Raw genomic sequence first — 17,507 nt, forward strand, 5'->3', positions numbered from 1 at the left:
CCTATCAAATTACCAATGGCATTTTTTACAGAACTAGAACAAAAAATCTTAAAATCTGTATGGAGACACAAAAGACGCCGAATAGCCAAAGCAATCTTGAGGGAAAAAAACGGAGCTGGGGGAATCAGGCTCCCTGACTTCAGACTATACTACAAAGCTACAGTAATCAAGACAATACGGTACTGGCACAAAAACAGAAATACAGATCAATGGAACAGGACAGAGAGCCCAGACATAAACCCACGCACACATGGTCAACTAATCTATGACAAAGGAGGCAAGGATATACAATGGAGAAAAGAGTCTCTTCAATAAGTGGTGCTGGGAAAACTGGACAGCTACATGTAAAAGAATGAAATTAGAACACTCCCTAACACCATACACAAAAATAAACTCAAAATGGATTAAAGACCTAAATGTAAGACCGGACACTATAAAACTCTTAGAGGAAAACAGAGGAAGAACACTCTTTGACATAATCACAGCAAGATCTTTTTTGACCCACCTCCTAGAGTAATGGAAATAAAAACATAAATAAAGCAAATGGGACCTAATGAAACTTAAAAGCTTTTGCACAGCAAAGGAAACTATAAACAAGATGAAAAGACAACCCTCAGAATGGGAGAAAATATTTGCAAATGAATCAACGGACAAAGGATTAATCTCCAAAATATATAAACAGCTCATGCAGCTCAATATTAAAAAAAAAACAACACAATCCAAAAATGGGCAGAAGACCTAAATAGACATCTCTCCAAAGAAGACATACAGATGGTCAAGAAGCACATGAAAAGCTGTTCAACATCACTAATTATTAGAGAAATGCAAATCAAAACTACAATGAGGTATCACCTCACACTAGTTAGAATGGCCATTATCAGAAAATCTACAAACAACAAACGCTGGAGAAGGTGTGGAGAAAAGGGAACCCTCTTGCACTGTTGGTGGGAATGTAAATTGATACAGCCACTATGGAGAACAGTATGGAAGTTCCTTAAAAAACTAAAAATAGAATTACCATATGACCCAGCCATCCCACTACTGGACATATACCCAGAGAAAACCATAATTCAAAAAGACACATGCACCCCAGTGTTCATTACAACACTACTTACAATAGCCAGGTCATAGAAGCAACCTAAATGCCCATTGACAGACAGATGGATAAAGAAGACATGGTACATATATACAATGGAATATTACTTAGCCATAAAAAGGAACGAAATTGGGTCATTTGTAGAGAAGTGGATGGACCTAGAGACTGTCATACAGAGTGAAGTCAGAAAGAGGAAAACAAATATCGTATATTAACACATATATGTGGAATCTAGAAAAACGGTACAGATGAACTCGTTTGTAAGGCAGAAATAGAGACACAGATATAGAGAACAGATGTATGGACACAAAGGGGGTAAGCGGGGTGGGGGGGTGGGATGAATTGGGAGATTGGGATTGACATATATACATTAATATGTATAAAATAGAAAACTAAAAAGAACCTGCTGTATAAAAATAATTAAAATTCAAAAAAAAAATAAATAAATAAAGCAACTTTCACATACACACAAAAAAACCCCAGAAAGTAAGACTTTAGAAGCTGAACCCTATCCCCAACTTGCCATCAGTTGTGTTACTTAGAAGTATATCCATGTCCTCTGTCACACTGTCCAGGACTACACAGGACTTCTTGGATAAATTTTTATATTCTCTCCTTGCATTCAATTCTCTCACACTATGAACTAGGTTTTATTATCTCCACTTTACAGATGGGAAAACTAAAGCTCAGATAGTAACTAGTTGAGATCAAGCCCTAAACAGTTTAAATATAAAGTCAGACAGTCAGCACTTGAACTGTTCTCCATAGTAGATCTTATGCACTAAGAAGGCAGAAACTGCCATAGTAATTACAAATAACATCCCTTAATGTTTAACAGGGCAATCAAATTCATTTATTAGTTTGATCTTCCCTTACACATCTACTAGTATCTTGCATACAGTATACACAAAATATTGGTTGAATTCACAAATATTAATAAAGTTCACCGTATATAGTATCATCTTTCCCTGTCCTACAGAAAAGATCTAACCTCAACCTCAGCTCTGGGTAAACCTCTCTGTGCTTCCATTTCCTGAGCTAGGATTTACAAAACATGCCTCTCAGAACTTTTTGCAAATTAAATGAGAAAATGATTATATATAACAGCACCTAGGGTAGTGCATTCAAGATAGAGGCAGTGGCATCCTATCTGCACTGGGGTGGCTCTCAAGTCAGTGCTTAAGTTAAACGCAAGTTCCATGCAGCACTATTGTAATCAGTCAGTGTTAATTTTCCTTCCTCAATCTTAACCGCCACTTTTTTACACATAGCCACTCCCTTTACAGAACCTACAATGTAAGTCCGCCATTTTATGCAGACAGATCTCTGTCAGCCCAGGGAGATAGAAAAAAGGGCTAAGGCACATTTTACTTCTGGTTGCCTTTTCCCACGCATGTTATCCCCTCCCTACCACCTGAGGTTTCAGTGTAATTCCAGCCCCAGTACCGACCTGCAGTGATACTTTGTTTTATCGACTATCAGTAACAATAACAATAGCTACTATTTAGTGAGTACCTACCCACTTGATTACGGACAGTTTATATACACAATCCCTAATTCCTCCATTGCAGGGTTGCTAGAATTGTCTCTGTTTTACAAGCAATAAAATTAAGATTTAGCGAGTTTAAGCAATTTGCCCAATATAACAGTCCTTAAGTGGAAAAACCAGGATTCAAACCCAGTCTTTTGGTCTCAAACCAACACTGTACCATTATGCTGAAACACCATGGTTTATGTATAGAACAACCAAAACCTGTCTACTTGACCTAAATTCCCCAATAGATGTTTCCAGCAGGGAAACTGTCCTGTTGCTGCAATAACTGGTTCTGGAATTCAACTTGCATGTTCATTCCTTATACAATAAGTGTTTCATCAGCATCATTAGGGTCTAACTTGAACGTTCTTCCAGACAGAGACACAACACTGATAGTTCAAATGCTTTTGATTTGCAACATCTGCTTCCAAATGAACATGCTGCTTCTCTTCTTAAACACCTAAACGATCTGTTTTCTATGACAAAGTCTCAGACTCCCAGGATCAATCCCTTTGCCTCAGCACACAAATGCATTAATATCCTAGCTAGAACACCAGGATTTCTATGCTGATTCTTTTTGAAACATAACATTCATGCAGCATGATAAAAAGTGTGTCTGTGTATGGGGGCAAGGGTGGCAACGGGGGTGGTTAAAGTATAAACCAAGAAATCCTGTCAGATCATGTTTTGGTGCAAATGTATTATATGCTTTTCATATTCTTTCTCCATAACTTTTCTTAAAAGTGAATCAGAAGGTATAATTCAAGCTTGTCATCATATTCCCATGAGCGCAAAAAGAACTTATATTTCTAAAAATATTTTTGAGCCTTTTAATATACATTACAAATATTTTAGACCAATCACATTTTGTTGGTATAACATATTTACAAAACAAAAAATATATTACAATAAATATGAACGAAACAGTGAATCTGATCAACAACGAGCTCTGTCACAACCAGATATTTAAAAGGAATGAGAAAACCTGTTGGTCTGCATATGTTAAGAGTTTTGAGATGAATAGGGGTCCAGAACTATAATGTATCCAGAAAAGAGATAGGGAACATCCCAAATTTAAGTTAGGTAAGATTCTTTCTCATTGCTAATTACATAATGTTTAATGATGTTTTAAACTGTGAATATTGATGAATTATCCAAACATGATACAAAGCTAATATAGTTCTATCATTTCAAAATGTATGTGACATTCACATAATATCCTTTTAATTATTATCATTATATACTGTAGTTCACACAATATCTACAAATGTGAATGAGAAAAAAGAGTCACAGCAACATGTCTCACATTCCAGTTTTAAATAAGACAAGCACATACTGCATCAAACATTATTTTATAATATGTTAATAAATAACACCTAGTTTTTTATGGTTACTTTGAACAGTTTACAGCTGTATATTTAAAAAGAGAACATTTTAGGTAAGTTTCACATTGTCAGCAAAAGGTAAAATAAATAATGAATCTTTATAACAAAAAAAGAAAGAAAGGAAAGGAAAGGAAGAAAGAGAGAAAGAAAGGAAGGAAGGGAGGGAGGAAGGAAGGAAGAAAAGGAGAAAGAGAGAAGAGAAAGAACGAGAGAGTTGTATACAGAACATAAAGTATTTTTGACATGCTGCTTTTCTGGTACAGTCTGCCACAAGAAAATGAAAATAGAAACAAAAAAATGATTGTCTTTTAAAAACAAGTTTTGAAAGCTTTTTACCATACTGAGCACGAACCTTTTAAGACTAGCATGGAGATCTTTTTTGCCATCTGCTTTGCATATATATCCTCTGCACACTGTGTGTGCACACCCAAAGAGATCTACTAAAGTCACAGGATAATAACAACTGCTTGCCCCTTAAAATGAGAAACAGCCAAAACACTGAACTGAAATCCAACCAGTCTGAAGTCTGCAAAGGTTTCAGTCTTGCTTTACTTTCACAGATGTCCCCGTGTGACTGTTGTTCCTGTGGACCCCCAGCAACTTTTCAAACAGTAAACCCCACTGTAATAATCCAAGGGGTCCAATTTCATCAGGTGGGAAAAGGAACCTGGTTCCTCAAAAAGCCAGTCCTGACAAGCCATCAGACTCAGTCTGAAGGGAGCTCGGCTCTCTCGCTGCAACTGCCCCTGTCTGGTTACTAGTGGTTAGTGTTGTCGTCTATTCTCTTCCCACAGCTACTCACAAACCCGGAGGACAAGGGGGTCCATACTACACATGCTTCCTGATCGACTGTGAATGCGCCAAACTGCTTCACAACCTGCTCCCAGCAAAGAGCATTTTCTCTGTTAAGCAAAAGGAAGAGCATTAAGCCTAATGGCAAAATTAGAAGTTTCTTTCCAATCAGGTTGTTGTTATGGTATTAAGACTTTTTCTTCAAGCATCCAGTTTTCTAAAGGGAAAAGAAGGTAGCAGCCCAACTTTCTGACCAGGAATACAGATTTCTACACTCTCAGAGTCCCTATTTTTCTTTAGCCAGCATTTTCACGAAATTTTAGCTTATCCAGGAAGCGTTGGTAGTAATCACTGGATTATAATATAATCACTTCCCACATAATTCAGGTTCTTTTACATCTGTTAGTCCTCTTGACCAAAAGAAGTATACAGTAGTATGCTAGAGACCATAGTAAATTTCCACTGAAAAAGATACTTGGTGCTTGTGTTCCTGGAGTCTATGCAAAGCCATTGCTCAAATTATATCTTTCCAAGAAAATATGAAAACCATTTAAATCCACCATGTAATCTTATTATTATAACTTTTGTTCATCATCCTATCCTCAGACACTGAGATGGGTGCTATGCCTTTGGTGGCCTCTATTTTCCATTCCCCCACAAAACGCTGAGTAGGCTCCCCAAAGGGCAGGCTGGAATGCTGTAAAACTCTGCAAGCTCATCTGACTAAAAGTTCCTCTCCTGCTTTGGACCTTTTATGGTGGGGATCTGAGAAAACAAACATCCACATTCCTTATCAATGAGGAATTAATTTACGAGTAACTTAATAGTTAAGTACTGGATACACGTTGCTGGAGTTTTTTGGTTCACCTGTGAAAACCTCAGAACTGTGACACACATTAAGCATTAGCACAGGTCTGCAGCAGAGATGGAAAAGCTCATAAATTAATACAAGGGCTTTTGGCCTTGATTTTCAAATTCAGACCAGGCATCATTGAGCTCCATGAAAATCATCTTTGCGTATTGTTCATAAGGTTGCCCAGTAGCCTATAGAAAAAAAAAAAAAACACACATTAGATACCACAGACCTAAGTTTTATTTCTATTAAATTTTTCACTGCTAATATGTGGGCAGTTTTTCTATTAGGCCATTTCTCTTTTTACAGCCCCATCTACATGCCCCTAATTACTATGACCTCCCCAGAAAGCCCTCCCCCTAGGGATTCACATATGGTAGTAGTGATCAGTCACTGAGTAGGTAATAGAGAAGTTACTGGGCAGCACAAAATGTATCTCCATTCTCCAGAATTATCTACCAAATGACAAAGGTTCTTGACTGCCTATCTCCAATTGATTGGCTATATTTTGAAAAACCCATTTCCCCATTTTTTTTGTTTTTTATAAATTTATTTATTTATTTTTGGCTGCGTTGGGTCTTTGTTGCTGAGCGCAGCCTTTCTCTAGTTGTGGCGAACGGGGGCTACTCTTCCTTGCAGTGCTCAGGCTTCTCATTGCGGTGGCTTCTCTTGTTGTGGTTGTGGAGCGCGGGCTCTAGGTGCACGGGCTTCAGTAGTTTCGGCACATGGGCTCAGTAGTTGTGGCTCACGGGCTCTAGAGCGCAGGCTCAGTAGCTGTGGCTCACAGGCTTAGTTGCTCCACGGCACATGGGATCTTCCCCGATCAGGGATCGAACCCGTGTCCCCTGCATTGGCAGGTGGATTCTTAACCACTGCACCACCAGGGAAGTCCCCATTTTCCCATTTCTAAAAAAAGTTCTTGGAGACCCATAACATAGGCATACAGTTTGTGAATTTTTCTGGGCTGTTTCCCTTTCTCTTTGATTCACTGAAACACATTATTTCTTTACTACTATCCAGATTAGTCACAAAAAGTGTGGAGAGATGAAAATCAAATACATCAAATTCAAGTGTGTGTTCCCAAGCAGGACTTCCGTCACAGCCTCACATCATAGGACTAGTATAGTCAGTCCATAAGACAGCAAGGGACCCAATTCTGTCCGGGAGGTTTCTGTGTATTATGGTGATCTCAACTGGGCCATCCAGTAGTTGAAGTTTCTGACAATGTGCAGCACGTATATGTGTATGTACTTCAGTGAAAACATAAACTGGCATAATCAATATAGTGAAGCATTTAGTTCCATTTTGAATATTTTGTTAATTCTCACCAAGTTTGCCAACTACGTTCTAAAGCTTTTTCACTGTATAATCCTGGCTATATATCCTGCTGTATCTCTATAAGAGAACATCTTCCTGTCCAGCTCTTAGCCCACCTGTAAGTCAAGACACAGTTTGTATCTGTTCCCTGAAAATTAGTCAGTGGTGAACCTTACACCTAAGGAAAGCCCCCATTCCATTATTTGTAATATATTATTTGATTCCTTTTCTTCTGTTTCATAAAGCATAACTATTTGTTTAAATATCTTTTTTGAGCCCATGGGATTTATTTTATCATATAAATGGTCTAAGCAACAAGTTGAAAGTATGATGCTTTGACGCATACTTGTAAACTAACGACAGGAGGACCAGACAAGCGGTGGGGGAGAGCAAGTTGTACTCACTTTATCTGGGTGCACCACCAGCACAGCCTTCCTGTACACCTTCTTCACCTGCTCTGGTGTGACCAGGTCTGCCATGCCAACTGGTTTCCACTTAGTCTCCCCAGCCCACAGCATGGTGTGCATCGTGGACAGAAGTGCTCTGATATTTCTCTCTTTGCCTTCAATCCATTCCAGAATCTGTAAACACAGGGGCAATTAAGAGATTCAAATGCTTTCGAGTCCAGAGGGTCTCCACTGTGACTCTGGAAACCCCTCCTGCTCCAGCAACATCGAGTACCTGCATACTCCAACCCTCCCTCTAGCTGCTTTTCTTCCTCCACTCCCTACCTCGTCTTTGTGGTTAACTCTTCATCGTCCTTCAAGAGCCTGCTCAGGAATTTCATACTGCTCTGCCTTTGAGAGTCTGAATACCTTCCTTCTTCTCTGGCTCCCCCTAAGTTAATTACTCACTCCTAAAGTATAAACTCCGTGAGTGCACACACCATGTCTGTCTGGGTCCCTGCTATCTGCTCTGTCTAGTATAGTGACACAGAGACACTAAAAAAAAAAAAATCCCTTGGAAAAAAGAACAAATTTCTCCAGGCTAACTTTTAAACATGCTTCTATCATAATATGTGGGACACTTTATTGTAATCATGTGTTTGTCTTTCCCTGCCATTAGGCAGACCTGTTTGAGGAAAGGTAGTGTTTTTTACATATCACTGTAACTCAGAAATCAAATAGTATGCCTGGCATGGAATAGAGCTCAAAAAGGTTGGTTAAATGAATACATTTAGTCATTCATTCAAACTATGAGCATTCATAGTTTGAATCTTCATAGTTCGAACAAATGAGATGATTAAATTGAAGGGTTTGTAACAATGCATCAGCATTTAGCACATAACAGAAGCTCAGTCAAGGTAAATGATGGCTACTCTCCCCAATGATTTAATACCCCATACCAACTAAATAACCAAGCATGGTTTAAAAGACATAAATAACTTTCTTTTATAGAAAACTGTCAGAGTTTACCTAATGAACAAAGGTTCTTGAGATGGAGCACAAGGTTTCTGGAAGGAATATAAAAACCTTTTGGATGTTGTATGAAGTGCAAAGCAAATACAAACAAAGGATCCTATATTGTACTCCAAATAGTATCTGTACATCTTCAACAAACGTTCAGATCTGTAGGGAAATTATGGCGAAGAACAGTGGTATATTTTTTCAAAATGTGTAACATTGACTAGCTGTACCACTCCTGATTTTGGAGTAACAGATTAGACCCTCATCTTCCAGGCTGTTACAGGGTCAGTATATCTCGTCATGTGAAAATTCAGCCTCTCTGTCTGTGAAGAGCAGTCCACTTGCCTTGATCTTCACAGATTCTTTCACTATCTCACACCATTCATCAATATAACCACCCTTTTGTTCCCAAATTAACCATCATCCACGATAACATCCTCAGCTATAAAGTAATGTCTCCGTTTTCTCATCTATGAAATAAGGGCGTCACTGGTTTGCAAACTTTAAAAGAAAAGAAAATAATAGGGAAACATTCTCTTTCCCCAAATAAAATCTTACCTAGACTTCCAAGAATCAAAAACAGATAAAAGCAGAAATGCTCTGGTTAAAAGTGGAGGGAAGCAGTAGGGAAGCCAAGGACCTCACCTCCCTCAGCCCTCCTCCCTGCCACCTTCCCAAACCTCCAGGTCTAACGTTACAGGAGTGAGTAATTCCCAGGTACATCAGTATTTCCCTCTCTGTCAGCAAAGAAGAGATCCTGAGGGCTTCAGTTGATCTGGTCTAATATAAAGCTCTCAAAGCAGAAATAGAGAACATAAATAATGCATTCTTCTTACCTCCAAATCATAATGACTTACCTACAGATCGGAATGCCATCTGAACAATAAGATCACCTCCTAAAGAGTGCCATTGCTTACTTGAAAATGTAAACAAAGAAAATCTATACTACCATACCATGGAATAAAGTGCATTTTATTAAAGAAACGAAACAGCATACATACACAGTACTCCCCGAAAGTACTTTGCTATTAAAGGACACAGCTGTACTCGAATCACAGCTATAGGAACCAAATGAAATAAAGTGGATGCTAGAAACCTAACATGGCACCTTCTATAGGTTAGTCTCACACTGACAGCTCCACACACATAATAATCACCCTGGGTCAGAGGCTCACTTACCTTTAATTTCTCAGGATCCATCTCCTTAGCCATTTCCTCCTTTCTCATCTCAGCTATTGTTCGAGGGCCCTTTTTGTCTTTGTGAGCATTAAAACCTTGACCAGAGAGTAGGTCTTCAAAGTCAGCTGCTTTTTGTTTCCCTTCTGCAACATAATATTTTTTAAATTATTATGGTTTTTACTCTGAAACATAATACCATATCATTATGTCACAACACTTGGTCTTCAAGGTGCTTTCACATGCACTAAGCCCCTTAATCCTCTCAATTACCCTGTCATGTCCATTTTACAGAAGAGGAAAGTGAAGTCTGGAGAACTTAAGAGATCGTTCAGAATCATATACCATGTCCATGGCAAAGCTTGGACTTGGGGCAGGATTGCTAGACTAAATCTAATTCCATAATTCCATATCCACTGTTCCATCTTTTTATAGATGTGGATATTCATGATTTTACCCCCTGCTCCCTCCCCGACGCCCCCCAGACCCCAGTTACACAACTAGTTAGTATCAGTGATGGGACCGAGACCTGGGTTTTGGTACTTGAAACTCATGCACGCCACTGCTTTCCTGCCCACGCTCAGCTGACACTTTCAGTCCATCACAGTGCTCTTTTTCCCTAAGTCTGGTTTTAGCCTCACAATCTTTATCAGTCTGTTTGGAAAAGCAGCCTAGCATAGCAGCAAAGAGCAAAGACCCTGGAGACAAACTCTCCAGGTTTGAATTCCAGCTCTGCCCTTATTAGCGATGTGACCTTGGGGCAAGTTCTTTGCCATCTCCATGCCTCAATTTCCTCATCTGTCAACCGGGCATGGTGTGTTTAGAACAGTGCCTGGCTATTTAAATGTTTGTTGTTAAAACAAAAAACAGAACCAAAACACAGGAGTACACGCAGTCCATGCCCTTCAACCAAAGCTGGTGTTGGAATTGAAATCCACTTGCCAGCTCTATACTGTAAGGCATTCTGAACGTACACTGTCATACGCACACACTAAAATGTGAGTGCTCTGAGACTAGGGATTTTGTCTGTCTTGTTTGCTGCGTATCCCCAATGTTTTCTACACTGAAGACGCTCCATAAATATTTGCTGATTGAAGACACTCACCCCACATCTACTCAAAATAAAAATGGAGGGGAAGCCAGGTGACTCTATGGAATTATCCAGGAATATCCACTGCTAACTAAAGAACAAACATGATGTTGTATTCCCAATAAGAGAGTCCCTGTCATGTTAGATTGTGAGAAGTCACCTGTGTCATATCCAGTAGAGTGTGGCGGTGAAGAGCAGGGGCTCTAGGGCCACACTGTCCTGGTTCAGATCTTGGCTCTGTCACTTACGAGCTGTATGGACTTAGGAAATTACTGACCTCTGTCTACAACATGGGGTTGGTTTGGGAAGATTATATTAAATAATATGTGAAAACTGCATAGAATAGCACCTGACATATAATAAGCACTCAATAAATGTCAGCTACAGCTACCAGAAAAAGTAGAAGAATTTCATTTTCCATGTTCCATAGGAAGGCCTGTTTCCTTATCATGTCCCTATACGTTTCATTCTTAGGTATAATCAAATCAACTGAAATGTAAAATAAATCATAACAGGCCTTTTAGCAAACTCAAGTTTAACCATCCCTGCTATGCAAAATATATTATTTTTCACTCGCTATCAAGAATCTCATTTGAAAAAGGAAGAATCCCATCCAGAGTATCCTCCAGCCTTAGCTGTTGGGCCATTTTGTGTTCTTGTAACTTTCTTCTCAGAAGAGAGGAAAAAAACATCACAGGAAACCCAATGATCTCAGGAACATCCCCCAACCAGAGGATAATCAAGACCAAATGTCCAAGATACGTCCACTCCTCTAAATGGGGTCCAAGAGCAAATGTGAACACAGTGCTCGAAAGGTTCCCAACCTTCCTCTTCTACCCTCTCTTCCAAAGGAATGACAGCTTCAAGGTGCCACCACCCCTCCACTCACATCCATTCAATACCCATTTGGTGCCTACTACATGCCAGGCACTCTGCTAGGCGCTAATGATAATGAGGCATTGGTCTCAGTGTGGACAGAGACAGACAGGTGAGCCAGCACTCACAAAGCGATCTGTGTTAGGAGCCTGGTAAAACCTGGAGCTCCAGGCACCACGCTGGTGTAGGGATCGTGCTCTGTCTCTACAATTCAAAGATTGCGTCAGAAACTACCGGAATTGTTTTCTGTCTCCTTCTTCAGACATACATACATTTGGGTACCCTGGCTATAGGGTCCATACCGTCATCCTTACCCAAGTTAGCTGCTCCTTTCCCACGTTCGTTCTGGCCCCCAGGCACGGATGAGAAGCTCACGTTGTAGTTGGGTCGGTTCTGGGGAGAGGAGTGGGGCATGCTGGACTGTGGCTTAGACTGTGTCTGCTGCCAGCTGTAGCCACCTCCCTGCTGCCACCCTCCACCCATAGGCTGGGGAGATGCTTTCTGTGGTGAGCTGAGAGGTGGAAATCCTCCACCCAATCCAGTTGGTGTGGAGGGTTTGCTGGCAAATGATGAACCACCTACAGAACAAAAAAAAAAACAACAAAAAAAGGAGAGAGCGAGAAAGAAGGTAATGTTATTTTGAGTAGCCTCTAACTCCTGTGTCTCAAGTTACTGTTTACAGTGACTTCAGTGGAACTTCCCTTGACTGGTGGCACAATTAGCCTTCCTAATAGTTAAATAAATTGCAGTCATATATTTCCTTTAATCCCCACAATGACATTTTTAGGTATGTATTAATAGCCCCATTTTTTCTTTGGATGAACAAACTATAGCTCAGAGTAGTTAAGTGACTTTCTCAAAGTCACACAGCCAGAAAGTGGCAGAACTGGGACTTCAGTCCAAGTCTTTAACTCCAAGCCAGAAGGGCCCTGGCTCTTCCACTATGCCATCCCAGCCCTCCTTCCCACCCTCTCAGCAGATTCTACTTCTTCACTGGAGTAAAAACTATCAAACGACAAGAACAGGGAATAAAACAAAATACATTCACTCATGAAGGTGCTACTTAAACTTCAATGAGCAGGATTATTCATGGTCTGTTATAAATACAAGCATGGTTAGTGCCCATGAGTAAACCAAGAGGTTTTGAAATTTCATAAATAGGTTTCAATTTCACACTACTTGCATTTCAGTGCAGGAGAGTAAACACAGCTAACACTGTGACAGCCTTGAATAGGGCAAAGAATCTTATTCGAGCTTAAAGAAATGATATTACTTTGTGCTGGGAATTTAAGTAGAATCCTGATTCTGTAACTCCTAACTTTTAAGTACTCACTGCATATACGCTGGGCTTTTTCTAAAATACGAAGACCAGTTGTAGCTCATGTTTAAAGAGGTAAAATGAGAAGCTGAAACGTGGTGATCTCCAGGGACCCTTTCAGGCACCAATTCCAAAGCAACAGTGATAATAAAGTAACATTTGTATAGCTCTTCAGAAATTATAAAACATGTTTCTAAATATTACTGCCTTCAATCTACACAACACCCTTCGGAAGTAGGTAGTATTACTAGCCCCACTTTATTTATTTATTTTTCTTTCTTTGTCAAAATTACCATTAAAAAAATTTTTTTTAAGTTTTATACCATTTTTAAAGGTTACTTTCCATTTAGTTATTACAAAATATTGGCTCTATTCCCTGTGTTGTACAATACGTCCTTGAGCCTATCTTACACCCAGTAGTTTGTACCTCCCACTTCCCCACCCCTATATTGCCCTTCCCCCACTCCCCAGCACTGGCAACGCCTAGTTTATTCTCTATATCTGTGAATCTGCTTCTTTTCTGTCATATTCACTAGTTCGTTGTATTTTTTAGGTTCCACGTATAAGTGATATCATACAGTATTTGTCTTTCTCTGTCTGACTTATTTCGCTTAGCATAATGCCCTCCGAGCCCATCCATGTTGCTACAAATGGCAAAATTTTGTTCTTTTTTATGGCTGAGTAGTATTCCATGATATATATATGCCACATCTTCTTTATCCATTCATCTGTTGATGGACACTTGGTTGCTTCCATATCTTGGCAATTGTAAATAATGCTGCTATGAACATTGGGGTGCATGTATCTTTTCAAATTAGTGTTTTTGTTTTTTTCAGATATATACCCAGGAGTGGAATTGCTGGGTCATATGGTAGTTCCATTTTCAGTTTTTTGAGAAATGTCCATACTGTTTTCCACAGTCTGGCCCCACTTTAAAGATGAGGAAAGCAAGGCTCAGGGAGGTATACTGATATGCTCATGATCACAAAGCTAGTTAATGGAGCTGGGACTTGACTATGGGCTTCCTATCTCCACATGTTATGTTCATTTCCTGTGGCCATAATCCCTAATCCCTCCCTAAATCTCTGAGTCTTTCACTACAACTCATCCCTTACTTACTGTGTCTTCTTTATATAGATACTGCTCCTCTGTTCTGATCCGGGCTCCTCTTTCCTTTCCCACTAGGAATGTTGTGTTATGACCATCAGACCCAGAGTCAATCTGAGTTTGAGTCTCTGCTCCGTTGCTCACTCGTGCATTCATTCTTGCATGCATTCAGTATGCAAGATGCATACTGATTCTTGCATTCATCAGTATCTGTTGAGCATTACTAAGTACCAGATACTGTGCACTGGGAATATAGCTGAAAATCATCTACAGAGAATCCTTGCTCTTCTGCAGCTCACTGAAAAACTTATCTCCTTGACCTCAATTTTGTCACCTGTGAAATCAGAACTATGTCTACGTCACAGGTATATCATGAAGGCACAATCGCTATGTGAAAGTTCTTCACAATCCCTGAGTTAAGCGAATAAGAGACGTTATTTTAAAATAATGCAATTTCATATGCCCAGCATGCACCAGGACACCATAAGGGCTCAATAAATACTTGGTAATAGGAAAAAGTAATGACAGGGTTATATTCTGAAGGTTGGCATTGCTCCCTGTCAGCGTCTAACTCAGAACATGAAGCCCCTCTTTGTGAGCCCCTGGGCCCTTCTGCCAACAGTGCGTCAACATATACCTTAGGCTGGGTTTGCATTCTGCACTGGGAGTTCATTTTATATTTTAAGGATGCTTACTATCTTCTTTCTGAATATATATATGTTTATTATTTAAAAATTCAATAACATAGAAAGACCTGAAAAACTTAAAACATACTTCTATATTCCCACCACACTGTCATTTATTTGTTCATTTATAAAACACTATTGAGCATCTTCTCCATGCCAGGCTGCAGATACAGTGGTGAAAAGGCACTTGCTGACTCTGATCTCAAGCTGTCCATCAACATTGTAGGACTTTCTGATGTCTACCCTTCCAGAATATTTTCTACCCATGTTTAGCAATTCTAATTTTCAACGCCACTGAAGCGGAGAACCGACAGAAATACAAAGCAGTAGCTAAACCCAGAGGCCACCGCAATCCTCATTGAAAGCAAAAGCAGTGGTCGTCAAACTTGGCTGTGCATTAGACTCACTTGGGGAGCTTTAAAAACTCTTTATAACCAAGCCACAGCCAAACCAATTAAATCAGAATATCTACGGGAAGAACTACAGTGTTTGTATCAGAACTGTTCAATGTGAAAATACCTAAAGGAGAAGGATACTACCTTTTTTAAAAAATTGCAGCTATATAATTTGGAAGTTTAATTTTTACTCTAAAGCAATTACCTAGGAGTCAAAAATTCTAATGTGTAGCACTTGCTCATATACCTGTTCACTGTGTAGCTTCAGGAAAGTCACTTACCTTTCCTAAGTTATGTGAGTTGAAAAATGGGGAAATTTAGGAAACTAGTTTCCCCAGCAGTTTTTAAGAATTACTGCATTTTAAAAACAACAAAGAACTCTTGAACTCCTCCTAGTAGGTATGCTGTTGCAGTGATATGGATGCAGCTATTCTGAAACTATTTTTGTTGTCTATTAATGTTGAGATCCAAGGAAACGGAAGATACACATATGGAAGAGGGGAAGGTAAGGAAGAACCCTGTGGTAGTGGATGGAATTATATACTGATATATGTATTTATATCCACTCATCACCTATCTCCATCTCCTGAAAGGCAGAGCAATGACACCCACCCCCGTACCAAAAAAACATACTTAGAACACAGATTCTGGTTTCTAAATACCACTCCCCACAAAAAGGAATGAGGATTCTTGGAAATGCCTGATTCCAGGACTGGGGTCTAAAAAGTTCAAGACAAGCCTAGAACATCTTGTTGTGCCATAAAGAAAGTCCTCAAAAATGATGGAATCAAGTGAAAAAGATATAGAAGCCAGAACAAAGGAGCTTTCACAAACTAAATGTGGGACAATGTGAACATTAAATAATGACAATAATAGATGATAACCAACTGAGTCCAAAAAGAATCCACTAGTCTGTTATGATGTGAGAGAGGGAGGGAGTCAGAAAGGAAGGGGGGAGGGGATGGAGAGAGAGGAGATTCTGCCTTAGAGTGAAATGCTAATTAATATATATATAGAAAGAAGGACAGAATCAGACAATCACAATTCTGTAGATATCATGGTAATGCCTGCTTTAGGCAAGAATCACTAATGAATGCTAAAACCACTGGGTAAAAGTCAGATGGAGAACAGGATATTCTCAAATAGAACATCTCAAATTATCTCCCCAGATTACTCATTAATTACTATAGGGAAAAATGGTAACTTTATGGTGAAGAAACCTGGCAGACATCACCTTAACCAAGTGATCAAAGTTAACAAATCGAGACGTTCTCAACTGGCCTGTACCCTTCAAGTATCGCTGTCACAAAAGGCTGAGGAATGATTCCAGGTTAAAGGTGTCTAAAAGGACATGACAACTAGATGCAAGACACGATGCTGGAGTTTTTAAAAGAACTTCCTATAAAGGTCACCTCTTCAGAGAGGCCTTCCCTAACCACTTGATATCTAAAATAACACCCCAGCCCATCCCCTACTCGCCATCACTTTCTGCCTTATTTTTTTCACAGCACTCTGCACAGGGGTTATAGTGCAAACTCCAGGCCTAGACTTCATGGTGTTGAAACCTTGTGATTTGGGCAGGTTACTTAAACTTTTGTGTCCATGTTTCTTCATCTGAAAATGAGGACTATAACAGTTCCTACTTCAAAAGATTATTGGGAAGATTAAATGAAATGATACATGTAAAGCACTTAAAATAGAGCCTGGCACATAGTAAAACCTCCAAATAAACATTAATTGTTTTTATTACTTGACATTATATTATATATTTATTCATTTAGTATTTGTTTCCCCTTCTAGAATATAAGCTTTATGAAGGCAGGAATTTTTGTTTTGGTTTTGTTAGTTTGGTTGGTTGGTTTTTACTAAAAGAGTGTTAGCACGTAGAAGGCACTTAGTAAATAGTTGTGGGATGAATAAATGGTTAAAAAATGAACAGTGAATAAGATTTTATTTGAAGTAGAACTTTGCCTGTTACATATGATGTTATTATTCTAAAATGTGAAGTTTATTTTAAGATATAAAAAAGAGAAATAATTTTGAGAGTTCTTAAAAGGAAAAAAGGTCTAAAGGGTATAAAAGAAAAGGTCAAGATTCTGACATAACTACTGGCAAAAAATAAAAAGGTAGTCACGTTCTCATTCCCTGCAGACAATTCGGCTCTAAATGCCTCAGGAGGGCTTTCGGAGAAACTAAACTATCAACGTGGCTCATTTAATCCTTTGTGTGAGGGCTGCCCCACCCTTATTTTTTTTATTTTTTTTTAAATTTATTTATTTATTTTTATTTTTGGCTGCATTGGGTCTTTGTTGCTGCGTGCAGGCTTTCTCTAGTTGCGGCGAGCGAGGGCTACTCTTTGTTGCAGTGCGTGGGCTCTAGGTGCGCGGGCTTCAGTAGTTGTGGCTTGCAGGCTCTAGAGTGCAGGCTCAGTAATTGTGGCGCACGGACTTAGTTGCTCTGTGGCATGTGGGATCTT

General features: G+C 39.4%; 1 protein-coding gene across 1 annotated transcript in view; it reads right to left on the minus strand.

Annotated features, from left to right (window-relative positions):
- Window positions 1–5,657: 5,657 nt before the first annotated feature.
- The window catches only part of DNAJC6 (DnaJ heat shock protein family (Hsp40) member C6), a 151,926-nt gene continuing 140,076 nt past the window's right edge, over window positions 5,658–17,507 (minus strand). The window contains exons 16-19 of the mRNA XM_061186480.1: window positions 11,840–12,103; window positions 9,563–9,705; window positions 7,382–7,558; window positions 5,658–5,851 (exon numbers count right to left, since the gene is read on the minus strand). Of these exons, the coding sequence (XP_061042463.1) occupies window positions 5,750–5,851; window positions 7,382–7,558; window positions 9,563–9,705; window positions 11,840–12,103 (686 nt within the window). The 3' untranslated portion in view covers window positions 5,658–5,749. The remainder of the gene's footprint in view (window positions 5,852–7,381; window positions 7,559–9,562; window positions 9,706–11,839; window positions 12,104–17,507) is intronic.

The sequence above is a fragment of the Eubalaena glacialis genome, chromosome 3 (assembly GCF_028564815.1).
Source record: "Eubalaena glacialis isolate mEubGla1 chromosome 3, mEubGla1.1.hap2.+ XY, whole genome shotgun sequence".
Lineage (NCBI taxonomy): Eukaryota > Metazoa > Chordata > Mammalia > Artiodactyla > Balaenidae > Eubalaena > Eubalaena glacialis.